At 38.9% G+C, this 12,738-nt stretch overlaps 1 protein-coding gene across 1 annotated transcript; it reads right to left on the reverse strand.

Moving 5' to 3' along the window:
* Nucleotides 1-212: 212 nt before the first annotated feature.
* Nucleotides 213-1,208, reverse strand: LOC137278805 (uncharacterized). The gene has a single exon (XM_067811315.1). The coding sequence runs from the start codon at nt 1,206-1,208 to the stop codon at nt 213-215; it is 996 nt and encodes a 331-aa protein (XP_067667416.1).
* Nucleotides 1,209-12,738: the final 11,530 nt, after the last annotated feature.

The raw sequence follows: 12,738 nt of genomic DNA on the forward strand, positions 1-12,738 counted from the left end.
CACCAAAATAGAGGACCCCCCAGTAGCCTTAGCACCTGGAGGGGAGAAACAGTTGTAGGCATTATAGTGCCTTAAATCAAAATTATCTGTGGATTTGAGGTATGTTTCCTGTAAACATATTGCTGATGGTTTAAAGTCTTGAATTAAAAGCTGTGAATCATTAAAATTATTCCGTATGCCTCTACAGTTCCACTGTAATATATTTTGAGAACTCATGGAGGTTCTACAGGAGATCTGGGACAGTTTCTACTCCGCTCACTAATCTGCGGAGTGATATCCATGTGTAAAGGTTCAAATGGATTATGAACCTCCACAAGGACCGTCAAGGGCACTGGGACCTCAACATGTTTCTGAGTTCTTGATTCTTTCTTTTTTAACGACTTCCTTTCTTTTTTCGTTAAACGTTCTGTGATTGTTGCTGGTTGGGACTCAGCAGATTGGGACACAGCAGGTGTCTCCGGCACAGGCTTCGGAGATGTCTCAGTCTGAATCTCCGATGTAGATTCACCAGAAATAGTATACAATTTTATTTGTTTGTTCAACACCCAGGATATTGCAGTCTGGCAGCCATTATCCACTTTGTGAGCTCTGGAAGACACGGCTGCAAAGTAAGATTTTGCGGAAGGAGTTACAGTTGAAAGATCTGCTACAAGTTTTTTTGCTTCTGAAAAAGAGATGTTATTGGAGTACTTGATTTGATTGATTTTGACTTCTCTCTCAAATTTTGGACACATCTTCGAAGATGACATGTGCTTGCCATGGCAATTTGCACACTTGACATCATTTGTGCAATCAGAGGCGTCATGCTGTTCACTACAACGGAAGCACACTGAAGCATTCTTACAGAACCCGGCACCATGTCCAAATTGCTGACATTTGAAGCAACGAAGTGGATTAGGGATAAATATATCCACTCCAAGGTTGAAGTATCCAGCTTTGATAGACTCTGGAAGTTTAGAGAGAGCAAATGTCAAAAGGTAAGTATTTGTAGAAACAATTTTATCATGATCTTTCCTTGTAAAACGTTTAACAGAAATAACACCTTGAGATTTGAGTTCTGCAACAATGTCATCCTCTGACATGTCAGACAGGCATTTTGAGCGATCCCGGACAATGCCTTTACACGTGTAAAGAAATGCCATGTTGTAAAGAAGTAAATTCGACATCCCTGCTCCCCACCCGCCATCGAGTGTCAACAAGGACGACATAGCAGTGGAAACCAAACTGCAACACCAGGGTTACAGGGATGTTATACTCCAGCAACTGGGACATGAAAAGCTATGAAAACAAAAAGAATAAATGTCAGGCTGGTTCGGTCCATGACATCATTCCCAAGAACCACAGATTTCAGAGGCCCATGCATATTACCAGATTGGCCCATGAGCCACCGCCTTCTGGCGTAGGACTCTAGGCAATGTAATACATCAATATATGTTTGTACATTTCAATTCAAAAGGACCAATACCCATTAAGTCAAGATATATGTGTACATTTCAGATCAAAAGTACCAATACCCAGTAAGTTAAAAGTGCAAAAATAAATTCTATGCACAGGGCTTGGCGTGACCAGCCGATTGATAGAACCGGGCCAGTTCTACCACCCGTCTAGGTGAAGTCAGGGCCAAAGTGGTGTGTTAGGCAATAGGAACACGGCTGCAGGATCCTATTGCCCTCAACCACCAGGATCCATTCCTCCACCGACACAGGGCCGCATCCCACGGCTAACGCGTTGGTGGACCAAATATCCCCCCGGGTCCACAAAGGGGGTGTCGGCGAGCTCTTAGCGCTACCCAGCACCCACCACGAGGAGGTGGCTCCCCACGGGTGCCTATGAACTTTGAAATGTACACAAATTTCACTGCGTGTAAAACAGCATCAATAGATAATTGCAAATATTAACATGCAGTATATAACATACCAGAAGCATGGCCTCAAGGTGCAGGTCATTTTATGAATGACTACTTGGAGAAAGTCAGAGTGACTTGGCTCCAGTAGCACCTGCAGTATGGAAACAATTAAACACCAACTTCCCTTCACAGTGTCTTTACATATGTAGACATTATCATCAAATCAGAATCATTCCGAACGCCTGTTTACAGACCTGGCGCTGGACACAAGATTCTAAGACTTTCGTAAATGCACATACATATACAACACAGGATATGCATGATAAAAGCTTCATAAACATATTCAAATACCTGACTAGCCAATATTTTGTCATTTACTAAATCTCTCACACATGTACCTTACCCTATTTAGCATACACAATAATAATTCTAATGTTTATATATTAATAACCTTTTATATTAAAAAGGTATGCACACATGTTTCTGCATTGAATTAAACAGGCATACCTTGGCAGTATGAAGTATTTGCAGCAGTCTGTCAGTGACTTGTCTGACTGGTGACTGTAGGGCATGTGAGGGCTAAAACGCATGCAAACTAAGAACAATAGGGTCAGTCACTGAGCCTGAACATTTGTCCTGGATTCAACAAAATATACACTAAATACTAATAACTATTACTATTACTAAACACTAACACTAATGCTAATCTTAATGCTAATAATATATACACTTGCATAGACGACAGCCATACAGATATATGTGACTATCACACATGCTCTACCTATGCTGGTAAGTGTTTGTAATTATAGGTATTATCCAGACACGTGTTTGGCACATTAAAAGAATATAACATTCAATTGGAATATTTACAAAATGCTACAATCAAGATATATGTGTATCGTTGCCTCTGAATTCCTTCATCGAAACCATTTTATTGAATGGAACTTGAAAAAATATTTTTGTATGTTTGTCAGTGTTTTAATGTCTATTGCTGGACTGAACATGTTTATAGGCCAGCTGAAGTGGTGCCACCTGGGAATCTAGCCTAATTTGAACAAGCACGATACGAACCCATTCTTACTTTAGGCTCGCGTCCTCCCATTTAACATTCTTGTTTCTTTTACGTACCTCGTGTAACTGTCAGGATCTGTAGATGACATTACAATGCAATGAACAAAGCGATTTGTCAACATAGAGATGCTACCATATGAGACACATAGAACAACACACGGCTTACACGGCTACATGTTTCAAAACGTGAAGAATAAATCAAAGTTTGAAATTCAAACTGGTGTCTGCACTGATCGTCGTTTTTATCAGTCTATTAGTCGTGATATAAACATTGAAAATGTCTATATATAGTGAGTGCTACAACATGCACCTTTACAATAGTTGTATCAGCTCACGGTATGTGAATTATACACTTTTCCAATAATATCGTGTATGGTGGTCTACCGGTTCATGCCTATTGCAACAGATCATTATAAGCATTTATAATAAGCTTAATCAAAATCTTTGAATTACAAAGTGATCTTACTACGGGCCAGTAAAGGCGATTGTTCTAAACACCTGCACCCGCCATTAGATCCGTGCAAAAAATAATTGTATCATATACCGCACAGTAAAATCTACCGGCAACAGTAGATTGATTAGGATTTTTATTTATCCTGAAAACTTTCTTTTCTCTGAAGAATTGTTTTCACTGGTGAAATTCCACACGGTTAAAACTAAACACACTCACTCGCTCACTACTTATACCTGTACCGAAACATCCCGAGTAACGAATTCGACTATACCTTACAGGCAACTACATCGCTGCCAAGTCGATATTCTAAATATATTGCTTAAGTTAGTCTATATTCCAGGTTATTACCAAGGGATGATTAGAGGCATCCTGTCCGTACTAAAGAGATATATCTGGGGGATTTATTCCACTGGCGATGAAAAGAGAAAGACATGAATCGTGATTGGGGTTAGAGTGCACCTTTACATCATTGGCTCTATTACCACAATACTTCCACAGAAAATCACAGAAAATCTCCAGTCTTCTCGTAGGCGTTACGCCAAGATCATTTAACAGATGACCACAGAATATGTGACTTAGACTGGGGCTCATCTCAGAACTAGCATGGGTTGTTGGAAACTTATTCTAATTGGAAAAACTATTGTCAGTATTACTTGCCGTAATGCTGAGTTTGAACATATTCAGTGTGTAAGTGTAAATAGTCAAAGACATTCAATTATCTGTTGACAAAATTATCTTTGACAATATAATTTGCGTCATCGGATGCTGAATGCTGTTTCTATGATGAATATTCATGACAAAATTGATTGTTCTATAATTTCGGTAATCAATGCGTTCGGAGGATGTTTAATTTATCATCCATTTGGATCTTCTGTTAATCATATCAGAGTAGGGTAATTGATGACTGGAACGTGGACTTGTCTTCAGGTCACTCTAATACTGTTGCAATGTTGAACGATGAGTGAGCACAACCTGGTTCCCACGTACGTGTGTAGGGATGCATCGTGTAAGCAATATGAGGAAGGAATGATAAATTTAAGGAAGAATAGAAGGTGCTGTCCCGTTTAAAATGCGGTGTGATTTATTCTAGCCACAAATAGAACATTTGGCATTGTGTCTCAAACTTCTTGTTCACTGAGTATTGTTTAATCACACTGAAGGGACAGAACCTTCTCCCATAAACATAACAACTAATAAAGACAAAAAGAGAATACCAATTATCGATTTCTTCATGACTCGGTATAAAAGGACAAAATAGCAGTGACACGTACATGAATGAATCGATGAAAATCAGTAATCTAGCTAATAAAGTGTCTCCAAAGACAACTCTGTGAGAGGAGGGTATCAATACGACACGTGGCGGCTTTTCATATAGGGTTCATCTCTATTTAGCATTTTACTCCAAGTCTGTTTCAGTAGATATTCGAGACTTATTTCATTAATAATTCAAGATTAATCCAGACAGTCAGTCTCTGTAAGTTTCCTTTGCTATTTCTTCAGGCACACAGAAGCTTGTTCTTACATCATGGATGAAATGAATTCTTTCACGTAACAATAATACACGCAGACCTCACAGTGACACAATGACGCTGAGCTGTAATAGTTTTAATGTTAGTGTACAGTACATTTCCTTTTTAACAATCTGTCTGTTTCTTAAAGGCAATCACCACAATCATTTTGCTGTTACCCCAGCAAACGTGTTGTTAATGGTATTGATTGATTAAGTTTAGTTTTACACCACACACAACAATATTCCAGCTATATGGCGAGCTGTAAAAAATCGAGTCTGGACCAGACAATCCAGTGATCAACAACATGAGCATCGATCAGCGCAATTTGGAACCGATGACATATGTCAACCAAGTCAGCTAGCCTGACCACCCGATCTCGTTAGTCGCCTCTTACGACAAGCACTTCGCTCTTTGAAGTCCTCAAGCAAATATATTCCTCCTTCAAAACACACACTGCAATAGACGCCTGTGACACACTCTGAGTAATATTTGAAAAAATATCATATATGTGACAAAAACACAAACACATATACCGGCTAATGTGATTATAAACATTTAGCTTTTCCGATTAGCTTTGTATCAAATTAACTAACTCACAACGTTAAAATTCGCAAAACTGTAAATGTTTAATACCCGATTCCTAACGTTTGTTAAGACTTGTTTTTAGACTTGCTGCTGGTTCAACTCCTATGTATCATGTTCAAGAAATGAAACATATCTCAGACAATATTCATGAGCCTTCGGATTGAGTTGCCTCGGAAATATCCAGTGGAAGAAGATTGTTTTCTGTTCTTGGTGTCAGAGGTGTCTTGGAAGGTGTTGAATTATCTTCGTTATTTGTTGTTTTATTTCCAGTGGTCAATTAGTGGTGCCCTCAATTAGTGGTGCCCTCAATTAGTGGTGCCCTCAATTAGTGGTGCCCTCTTTGTGTAATCAGTGGAGTCTTTGAGAACGTGTTTCCATGAGATGAAAGACGGACACGCTGTGAATAGTAACCAAGGTGATAGTGACCACGTAACATCACCATCTTTATTACTTCTTCATTTCTGATTCAAAATACGCCCTCTTCAGGCGCCTTCTTATATTACACATCGGGTTGTGTAAACGCAGAAGGGCATAAACCGCATACTCTAGTCGACTGACGTGAGGTGATCGCCTCACAATCGTTTTCGTGGTAAACAGATACATTGCTGTTTCATATATGTTGGCGCTTTCTAACTTAAGAGAAATCATATGTTTACATCATTTTATGCGTCGAAGTAGGACAGTATATAACTGGACACTACATGTATATCCAATGAACATGAAGGTGAAGTCAGTTCATTCTGTGATGAATTCGGAGTCTCTTTTAACGCCAAATGGAATATGTGTCATCAGATAAGTAAGACGTTCTCCTTTTTACTTTTAAGTACAAAAGACATTGTAGATGCTATAATAGGGGGCGTAAAACATGATTGCCCACCTTTCATTTGACAAAAACGTTCCATTTTTTATAGTTTGCCTGAACCTCTTATTACAGAAATTGATACATTTACAATTTAATTGATAACTATGAATCTGAATTATGCACACTGTATCAGAGAGGTTTCATTCATTTGTTTGAATCAAGAACGTGATTCAATGTCAGCTTTCACGGCAAGCTCTCGGACGCTCTTAAACAACTTGCTGAAGTATTGTAGTTTCCAAATATCCAGCTCCATTTTTTGCGTATCAAGTGTTAAAGTAATTTTGAAAACAGAAAAGTATAAACGCTTAAAATAATTCATTGGGTTTTATAACATGTTATAATCCCTCGAAGAAAAATTACAAGTGTATAACCATATAATGAATTTGTCATGCAAATCTAAATCATGTTTTTAGTATGAATACTATGAATGTGTTTCATAACTTTAACCAAAATAACCTGCTGTACTCCCTTCTGCCTTCAACCAATAAATGTTCGCAAAATTTATCTGATTTCAAGGCGAATGAGTTAAAATTTAATTTTCAGCTGTCAGTGACGAGACCAAGTCTATGTACATAAAGATTCCGATAAAAGTATAAGTTATGCTTTTCTGATAAATAAAGTACAAGAAAATGCAACACATAATTCTTAGTTATCACAATAATGGGGTTATGACAGTGTTTGCGACTAAATTACATAGTAAGCTACGTCATAAATTTGTTAAATGCTACGTGGGCAATGAAAAGCATAAAAGAAGCATGACCACAACACTACTAGCATGCGCATGCGCCTTGAATTTGTGATAATACGCATGTGCAAGTGTAGCGTCTAAAACGCGAGATCGCGAGAACACGAGAAAATGAAATGTCGCGTCCTCGTGTTCTCGCGATTTCGTGTTTTTGTGACCTTATTTGACATTGCGAGATTTGACATCATGTTTAAAATTCTTGTGTTGTCGACTTTCGACAAAAAGTGCTCTGTACTAAAACACGAGAACGCGATATCACGTGAACGCGAGATTTGGGCCAAATCTCGTGTTCTTGCGATCTCGCATTCTCGAAATTTTGACATTTTAAGCTTCTTTTCAAAGGTCGAGATAGCGAGAATGCGAGATCGCGAGAATGTCTGTTACAGTATTCCATACTAGTTAATCTCTTCATTAGACTACAACATACAGGTTGTTTTCGAAAGAGTCATTTGATGCTACTGATAGCTACGAAAACTACTTTGTAAAACGATACCATACATACATGGTAAAGGAACATGATGAATAACCATAAAAATATACGATACATAAATTCAACGGATCTATTGTAATGCCATATTCTGATTACAAATACATGATGTAGAACCAGTGGGACGCGTAAGTAGGTATCAATAAATTATATCAGATATAAACAACTATCGGTTACACCTACTTTGGTTGTCAGTCCAGATTTGAAGAGGTCATCTGATACGATGTCGGACTGGTTATACAAGGTATACACATAAGTATTCATTGAAAAGTGAAGATCCTCCGCTTTGCATCCCTTGTAATGAAAGAATCACAGTCAACCATGTGCTGCTTGACAGCATTGATTTTACCATCACACAGGATAAATATAATCTATACATGTAGAAACAATAATTCAGTGTATCATGTTACTTGCTCCATGAAAGACACCTTCAGATTGTCCATGACGTGTTCCCACGCTGACCAGAAGTCGTGGCGATGCCAAAAATGAGGCATTGTGAAGCATTTGTCCCTAAAACGCAGAAACTATTGGCAAAGTTACATGTCTGTCTTCAGAGATTAGACATAGTTTGTCAGATGAAATGTCATCTGAAGTTTACTTGAAGTTTATTTGGAAAAATATTAAAGCTGCATAGTGGGGGACTGTAAGTAATCGTGTTGTGTACAGACAGGCCAGTTGATTATATCAGCAACATTCAATGTCGTCGGGGTACGACCTCATGTAATCAGTCGGAGTCTTAACTCCCGATTCATGATAGAAGTAGATTACCCGGGACCAACTAAATTGTGCCGAAGCCCATCAATATTTGGCAAAGTAATCTTAAGCAAAGTCTCACAGTAATTCTAGCCTCACGTGACGTCTGATCTTTCTCGCAGTAACCGATTTGGTTTGCTGTAATACTTCACATGCGTGTAAATATAGCATGATTCCAAATAGAATTTGGTTCAAACACATGAGTTTTTGTCTGTAGCCTAGGGTTAGTTTTCAGAATTTGAATTAAGCTCAGTTTTGTCATTAAGCTTTGGCTTGTTATTGAACGTGCTTTGTGTTCCCATTTGAGCTGTTTGCAATTTCCATTGTGAACAGAAATGGGTCTGTCTGAGAAGTGAATCTGTTTCGATTCAACCATTATCTGCTGAGGGCTGAGAGATGGTTTGAGTCGACGTCGTGTACGTACACGCTACACTATAGGCGTGTGACCCTGTGCCTTGAGCTTGGGTCATGAATCAGGTAAAGTTAATAACGTCGAGCTCGGACAGTCTTTGGATGGGTAACCGTGTTCGGCTGCTTGACTCCTGAGAGTTTCGAGGACTTCGGTCCTACCCTACAATGAAGTACATGTGATATATGTGAACTCACCTTAGGCCACTGAGTTTGTTCAACATTGCCTCTGTTCACCCAGCAGGAAATGGGCAGGTACCCTGTGAGATAAAGTCATATGACTATTACCTTCTAAGTCCTAAAAGGCAGTTTGGGTTATCCACGGCAATAACAAACGGAGTATAGCGCTTTGAGCAAGCACAGTCGCGGTGTGAAATTCAGCGCATTACAAATACCCATATTACTATGATTAACAGATAAAGACAGAAATGCAGCAGATAGGTTCGTGTGATCCTGGCACAGTCAGACTGGTGAAGTACATCATCAGATCAGGGTCCTCGCCGTGATCTACCTCAAGAGTGCAGGAGGTACCAAACCAGGTGCACCGAGAACAATGGGGAGTGCACTTGGGATGCAGGCGAGACATTTCAAAGACATTTCAAGGTCCGCAACTTTATCCGAAACTTGTCTGAAACTTGCTGTCAAAAGGGACAGAAAATTCAATGATGTAAATAGATTCATTGGCGTTATCAAACAGGACAAGGTCAGTTTGTTTGCAGGATTTTTGTCTGAGGCTGTATATGGCCCTATTCCATAGAAGATAAAACTGTCATTTTCCATGACGACCTGGACCATGGATGGACCTCGGGGTCAAAGCCACAGGCATGGCGAAGACGGTAGTAAAAGCAGCTTGCCTTGCCATCATGTCTTTCAAGATATGCTGTTTGTGCCAAGGAACGACATCCACTGATGAGGTGTTGGACAGTACTTGTGAATTCATTGCAAAGACAACATTTCACATTGATATTTTCTTTAACAATCACATTCTGGCGATTGCAGGTGGGAAGTGACTAGTTCTGAACTGCTAAAAGGAAGCCATCAGTTTCACATTTAGGCAAACCGATTTCACCAAGGCGAGGGAATCAGTTGGATTGCTCTTCTGTTCCACACACTGCATGTACACACGATGCATTGGCCTCTCAGAAAGCTTCTCCGGGAGGAACGACTCTAAGGAGACTTGGTGAATTAATTTCAGATTCTGTCCAACAACCTTGACACGCTTAAAATAGCTGTGGAATTCCTTCCTTTCATCATGAGACTTGACGTGCATCACCAGAGGATCTTCCAATAAATAAATATGTGCAAAAAGTACCTCCACATTAATCAAACCCCGTCAAGTCAAGTGAGTTTTATTGAATCAAAGGCCATGGGCCCATATACAAGTTTACACAAGTACAATATTCGAAATTTGTAGACTCACAAAAAATCACAAAAACGTATAACATTCGTTTAACAATTGGTGGTAATCCGGAGAACTTAGTCAGGTAAATGTGACAATCCATTTAACAAGTTATTTCTTAGGTCCATTCCATGTTTTACAAAGAGAGATAATCTTATCTCATCATTTGCGGATAAAATAGAAACAAACCCTATTTTGCTCGTCTTAGATAGGAAGCGCTCTGGTATATATTTAGTTCGTATTTCAGCATGATAAGGACATTCAAAAGTAAAATGTATTTCGTCCTCTATAGCAGTTACATAATGGACAAATTCTTTGCTTTCTTTCAAGTGATATGTTCCGTCCATAATTAATCATTAGTTTTGACAAGCCAAGTCTATATTTGATATATATATTTCTTAGGTTACTGTTTGTTAAAACAGAAAGATATTTTTCTGGCTCTAATAACGTTTTACACTTTTTGTACAGATCATAACGTGAACTGTTTTCTAAGTTAGATTGCCATCTTTGGTAGAACATATTTATTGCTACTTTACGAAAATCATTAGAAATAGGTATAAGCCGCCAACAGGTTGATTAAGCCAAACAAACCCATAACCATACGAAAACAGTAGTGTCCTTATATGCGAAACCAATGTAACCTTACCGATGCTATCTAGATGAATAAGCAAGTTATAGGCTATTTTCGAAAGCCGATATTCTGGCATATGGATGATATTAAACCAGTATCTTGGATATCTTATTTGCGAATTTACATAAGGTGGGTATCTTCCACATTCTCCATATATCATGTTATTTGGAGTTGCTAATCCTACACAAAGAAACTTTTTACATGCCAGTAGGTGGATTCTTTCTATGCATTCAAATCTTTGGTAACCCCACACTTCGGATCCATACAATAAAATTGGCTGTATTTGGGTGTCAGACATGATCCTTCTGGTCAGGCGGTGAAAACTCTGGATGTCTCGTTTTGTCCAATCCACTACTCCAAAGGAATAGGAAAGGACTGGCACAGCAAAAGTATTTGTGGCTTTTACTTTGTTTCGATAATTGAGCTCTGAACTCCAGATTTTCTTTAAACGAGATTTATACTAGGCCCGAAATTTATCTTGAATCTGGACATTCTGGAGCTTGTGTCGACCTTGCATTCCAAGATAGGTGTAAGCCTGATCTTCCACAAGATCAGGCATTAACTCCCCCTTCTAACTTGAACGATCCATCATTAGCTAACTTGCCACGTTTTAAATGAATAGTATTACATATCTCGAGTCCAAATGTCATGCCGATATCATTAGAAAAAGAAGTCGTCAAAGAGAACCCGTTCTTTCAAATTGATATATCCTATGACAAGGAGGTCGATGTCATCCATGTATAGGGGATGAGTAAGGGGTGTTGGGGTTCTGTGCTGAGCATGGTAACCCTCCACCCTATTGAGCAGAAAGCTCAAAAAGTGTTTAAAGACAAACAAAGCAAAGGACTGAAGGAGCCTTCCTGAAACATATGCCTTTTTGTAGTCAATCCAGGGGGTGGTATAGTGTAGTCTCTTCCAAAACCATTTTCTGTACGGTTGATCCTTGCACCCCGAGCATCCCTTTCTCGCTCCCTTATGCTGTGTGTCAATAACTTCACTGGAATTGCAGATTTGTCAAACACCCTGTGAATAATTTGTACTGTGTGTTTAAACATGTGATAGGGCGGAAGGTTTTGGGATCAGTCAAGTCTACTTTCTGGGAAGGAGTATTGTACGACCTTGGTAGAACCATGGAGGAACATCACCTGTTCATCACCACGAGAATTGAAAGACTGAAGTAATTGTGTTTGGACACAGGGGAACGGACACCACCACAGTTTGTTTCCAGTTGCCTGTAAAACTGTTTTTGAATTATTTCTAAAAAGTTTATTTCTTTCAGTCCAAATCTTTAATTTGGCCTTAAGGGAATCGACAGTTTGGAGAAGTACCTTTTCTTTTGTTGTCTTGTACTGTAATTTTAATTTTCTCTAAATTGACGTTTGTCATTTAGACATGGGATTCCCAGATGATCTTAACTTCAGGCACAACTCTATCCAGGAAATGTATTTTCTTCTTTCTGTTAGTTTTACTTGAAACCGGTTTTCTTTGGTGTACTGTTCTTAGTACTGGAAGATCTTACTTGTATTTGGAGTAGAAAATTACAGCTCATATAGTCCTCTAGCAAAACAAATGTATACGTGTATGTTTTATACTATAGTTTACCCCATGTGCTGCTTTTGTATCATACTAGCAACATGGTTACAGGTGCACAGAATCCGTGTCAGTTGGGGTCGATGAGACTTTGAATAGCATCCCAGATATGTGTCAGCTTAATGTAAGAATAAAGACTGAAAGGACTTTTGCCATTTTTGTTAAATCCAGGGCCAGTAAAAACATTTCAGCATGACCGAAATCTCTTTCTTTGCTATATGGTAAGACGCTTCGTCTAACTACTCACGCAGGCATGACCGCATAATTTCCTTTAATTGGCCTCAATCGTCAAAGATGCTAGAATTCGCTGTTCAGACTCTCGTTCCTTTAGGTTGCCAAGACAACGGGTTCAAATGTCTCGTATATTTAGGTTCGTCAGTATCATAAACTTCCTCC

Source organism: Haliotis asinina, chromosome 3 (genome assembly GCF_037392515.1).
Source record: "Haliotis asinina isolate JCU_RB_2024 chromosome 3, JCU_Hal_asi_v2, whole genome shotgun sequence".
NCBI classification, from domain to species: domain Eukaryota; kingdom Metazoa; phylum Mollusca; class Gastropoda; order Lepetellida; family Haliotidae; genus Haliotis; species Haliotis asinina.

Coding starts and splice junctions, on each gene's coding strand:
- LOC137278805 (XM_067811315.1), bottom strand. CDS start 1,208: ATGTCGTCCTTGTTGACACTCGATGGCGGGTGGGGAGCAGGGATGTCG.